The following is a 4,626-nucleotide window of genomic DNA, read 5'->3' as shown; positions in this document are numbered from 1 at the left end:
TTCATCAACTGGACCAGACGGCCAGCATGTCAACAGGCTCCTCGTGTCTCTACCTCCAAAGGGCCGTCGTTACAATAGGCACACCTAGATTTTCATGTTCGTGTCGGAGCTGGGAACCCATGCTCTTCTGTTTGTGCAGCGAGCCCTGTGTCCGCTGAGCCGTCTCTCCTCAGGCCGACATGGCCTTCAAAGAGGCAATGAGGCCATTTAGGCCAGGAGGCTGAGCCCTATTCAGTAGGGCGTGGGGCCTTGTATGAAGAGATCAGGACACAAAAATCCATCCTGGGAGGGAACTGGGAGAGGTGGCCATCTAAGCTCAGGACAGAGGTGTATCAGGAGAGGGCCAGCTGACCCCTGGGCCTTGGGCTTCCGGCTTCAAGAGCATCTGGGACTAGAGATGCAGCTGAATTGGCTGTGGCCTGCCAGGCTTCCCACTCTCTTCTTCCAGGCCCTTCATATTCCTCTTTGAATAAGCACGGGCAGAGTCCCGGGTCCTTGTTCTATGGTGACTGGGAGGTTTATGTAACCTAGCCTGCTAGTGTGGCCCACCAGAGGCTATTCTCGACCTGTTGCACTGCCGAGGGTGAGTATGAGGTATGGTAGCAGCATATATAGAGGAGTAGAAAAGACCGTGCCATTGGCCCTTCCTAGCTCAAAGTCTCAGAGATTGGGGAACTGTCAACCGGTCCTTGGATGGCCCACACCTGGGGCTACATAGAGCAAGGCGGCAGAGACTGCTGCCAGAGGAGAGAGGGCAACTTTAATGCTGGGAAGGGGACGATACTGTTGGACTCCCGCCGCACTACCCCGAGTGGGTCTGCCTGTATTTCCAACCAGCTCTTAGGCGAGGCCCCTGGGAGATGCATCCCTTTGGAACAGCAAAGCCTTGGGCTCTTCAGAGTCCTTCTCAAGCTTCCGCTCTCCAGTTCCCGCCCCACTCCCGCCCGGCCCCGCCCCCGCCAGCCTAGGCCCACACACCTCCTCCACTACTGCAATCAACTGGTCTACGGGGGTGGGACTGATGTCCCCGTAGATGAGACGGTTCTTGTAGTTGTCCTTGGTGATGTTCTCCGGCTTCGTCCTAATGAAGTAAACTCCTTTGGTCTTGAGGGACTCTGGGAAACCCAGGCAGGGAATGATTATACCAGCAGGGTTGAGTGTCATCACCAGGACAGGGTGTTCCGTTTTGTCGAAGAATTCCGTGAACATGGCCATGTTCTCCTCGGCTCCGACCAGTTTGCTCCACTTGTCTGGCTTGAACTTGAGGAGAGCAGAAGACACTGTCTCCAGGTAATCAATTCTGGGGTCTGGCATTCTTGTCACCTTTCCTTACACCTCGGTCCTCTGTGGAGTGAACAGGCAAGTTCCAGCTGGTTTCTGGGCTCTCAGAACCACACGGACTCTCCAACCTAACCACACCGGTGTAAGGGGTTCATGGGCCTTTCTGTCTTTATCAGTGGTTGGGCTGTTGACAAGGGAGGAGTGCCTTTTCCTATCCTGGTGCAGGGTCATCAGGTTAACAGGGTACCCCGGTGTAATTATGACCATAAAATTGAGTACGCTGGGAAAGATAAGAAATGGACACAGGGGGCTGGAGAGATGGCTCAGTGGTTAAGAGCACTGTCTGCTCTTCCAGAGGTCCTGAGTTCAATTCCCAGCAACCACATGGTGCCCACAACCATCTGTAATCAGGTCTGGTGCCCTCTTCTGGCCTGCAGGCATACATGCAGGCAGAAAGCTGTATGATGTATACATAATAAATAAATAAATAAAGTTAAAAAAAAAAAGAAATGGACACAGGGAAAAGAGAAGAGGAAATGACTGTATCTGGGTGGGGGTGGGGCAGGGAAAGGGGGATGGGGATGGGGGATGGGGCGATGGGAGCCGCTGAGAAGAAACCAAGGATAACCTGGGATCGAGCCCTGGCATCTGCACAGACACAAAACCTGGGCTCCTCTGGGCCCTGTGGGTGGTTTTCAGCCTGTTCCAGAACTGGCCACTGCCGATGTCAGTTTTTATAGGCCACCTTGGAAGCACTCAGATCCTAATCTTTGGCTCGGATTAAAGCCAAGGCTCAAAGCTTTTAAGATGTTACCACACCCGGGTCCTCAAAGTCACCATCCCACACCAGAACTGGGGCTCAGCCCCATCCCCATCTGAATGGGAAGGTGCTCTGTGTGGTGTTCAGGGACCCAAGGCTTCCCTAGAGCCTAGGGCTTCTCTGTGGCAGGTTACAAGATCCGTATACAAAGAGAGGAAAGGGGGGGAGGGGGGGAGGGGAGTGGGAGAGAGAAACTCAGAGCGGTTCCTGAACCAAACCTGTCTAGTCTGGGCCCATCTCTGGATTAGGGGAGTTAATGTGACACCTCCATCATGAGGGGAGGAGCCATGCAGTGATGTCTGTTGGGTGCTACTGCTGAGCTAACCCTTCCCAGATCCATGTCATTACTAAGTGTAGGCACTGGAATGAGAGTGTTTAAAAGGGGGCCTCCTCCAAGTCTTGCTAAGTCTATGGTACTACTGAGGTCGAAGGAAACACCCTCTGGTTTACAGTGGCACCATTTCCTGGTGTGCGGCCAGGAGATGGCAGTTTACAAAACTGTCCCATGAAGTGCTTCTCGGGCCCACCAGCCCCTCAGACTGTAAGGCTTGGGGCTGGGCTGGCTCAAGGGCAGCTATGGGGAGGATACCTGGAAGCGCCAGTGAGGAAGGGGTGGGGCTGTGGAAGCCAGCTCCAAGCACAGATCAGGGACAGTGCTTGGGAAGTCAGGAGTCCATTGTGGGCCAGAACCTGGGCTCCTTCCTACCCTGTGTGCTAAGACCCCTCAGCTCTTCCCCAATACCCTAAGCTGGTTCACAGTGGCTCACCGGACCAGTGTGTGCTTCTGTCAAGAGTGAGTGAGCCCTTTCCCAGTGACCAAAGGAAATGGCTCTGCTCCTCCAGAGGCTCCAACTGCCATAGAACCTTCGGAGTGTCCACAAGATACCTGGAACTTCTAGAACGTTCTCCCAGCTACTTAGGTAGAGGGTCAGGTGACTGGTGCTGCCCACTGTTCAGCGACGGGGAAGTCTGGGCTCTGAGGCTGCAGACAGCAGAAGGTACTCACCTTCTCAGGACACAGAGTCCTCCACGGAGTTTTACTCTTGAATGACGACTACCTGGGGCTTACATCTACTTTCTTAAAACCTTCTACTCTTCCAGACCGAACCATTTTACATACATATTTTATATTTAATATCAATTTTCAAGAATTCCATGCAATGCATTTTGAACACAATCACTGCCTACTTCTCTTAATTTTTCCTAGATCCACTCTTCCTCCATTCTGATTTCATGTTCTTTGTACAAAGTCCAGGCTGTGGTGCCCATATCCCAGGAGGCAGGGCTGTCCGCTGGAACATGATGTGGTTGACCTACCATAGCCATATTCTTAAACGACGTGGACTCTCCTTCCTCTAGAGGGATAATCTGTTTTAGGAGCTCATAGCCCTCACTTGGAATTGGTGTGGTTTTCATACATGTTTGCTTCTCTGAACCAATCAGAAGATTCTGAACATACTGGGCACTTTGCCTCAGGATTCTCACCTGTCCGTGACTTCCTCTCCCCAACCCCACCCCTGTTCTTTCTGTTTTCTGCTACTGTAACGAAATGCCACAGGCTGGCCAAATGGTAACCAACAGAGGTTTGGGCCAGTAAAATGTCTCAGCAGGCAAAAACACCTGCCCCACAAGCTGCACCTCCTGAGTTTGAGAGCCCTTGACCCACATAAAGATGGGAGAAGGGATTCCATGAGGCAGTCTGCTGAGCCCACTTGCTGTGATACATAAGCCACCCCCCTATATCATGTATACACATAGTAACAGTGACATTCTTAATTCTTATAATGTAGAGAGGTGTATTTCATCTCACCAATGTGGAGGCTGGACTCTCAGCCTGACATCTGAATCCGCCCGGGACCTTCTTACTGCTCCGTAACACTGTGATACTGGGGACCCATTCCAACACATGAAATTGAGACCGATCCCAACACATTAAATTCTATTTAATTAAAATTTTAATTTTCATCAAATTAAAATTTCAGCTGCCCGTGCCACATTCAATTTCTGCTTACTTCCTGCACCCCTGAGCCTCCTCTTTTTTTTTTTTTTTCTTTTTTTTTTTTTTTGGAGCTGGGGACCGAACCCAGGGCCTTGTGCTTGCTAGGCAAGCGCTCTACCACTGAGCTAAATCCCCAACCCCGAGCCCCCTCTTCTATCAGTCAATTTCTCCCTCTTGTGGCATCTTCTGGAAGATGCTTCACTGTCAGAGTGAAGGCAGGACCAGGTTCATTTCCTGAAGGCCATTCCCTACGCTCAGAGTCCCCCCAAATCAGGAGCAAGACCAGGGTGCTGGCTGTCACCACAGGTCTGCCACACAAGATCTGCCAGCCATGAGCCAAGCAAGGAAAGGAAACCAGAGGATTCAAATCAGAAAGGATTCCTCAGCCCACTCTCCCCAGAGGAACATCTGTAGAAAATCCCAAGAAACCCTGAGCAAACTAAGCTGGGCAGAGGTCGGCAAGCCACTGGGAGAGGGGATTACTTCAGACTTTAGGTGCTTGCTGGTTTGTGCAGGCTGACCACCA

General features: G+C 51.7%; 1 protein-coding gene across 2 annotated transcripts in view; it reads right to left on the bottom strand.

The window, feature by feature from the left end:
- Dnah17 (dynein axonemal heavy chain 17) overlaps positions 1–1,317 on the bottom strand; it is a 115,342-nt gene extending 114,025 nt beyond the window's left edge. The window contains exon 1 of one of the 2 annotated variants that reach the window (XM_032912054.1): positions 979–1,317. In XM_032912054.1, coding sequence (XP_032767945.1) covers positions 979–1,314 — 336 coding nt within the window. In that variant the 5' untranslated portion in view covers positions 1,315–1,317. The remainder of the gene's footprint in view (positions 1–978) is intronic. The other variant, XM_032912053.1, reaches the window with a different exon arrangement.
- Positions 1,318–4,626: the final 3,309 nt, after the last annotated feature.

The sequence above is a fragment of the Rattus rattus genome, chromosome 9, assembly GCF_011064425.1.
Source record: "Rattus rattus isolate New Zealand chromosome 9, Rrattus_CSIRO_v1, whole genome shotgun sequence".
NCBI classification, from domain to species: Eukaryota; Metazoa; Chordata; class Mammalia; order Rodentia; family Muridae; genus Rattus; species Rattus rattus.
The sequence above is the reverse complement of the archived record's forward strand: the minus strand, read 5'-3'. Positions and strand labels throughout refer to the sequence as shown.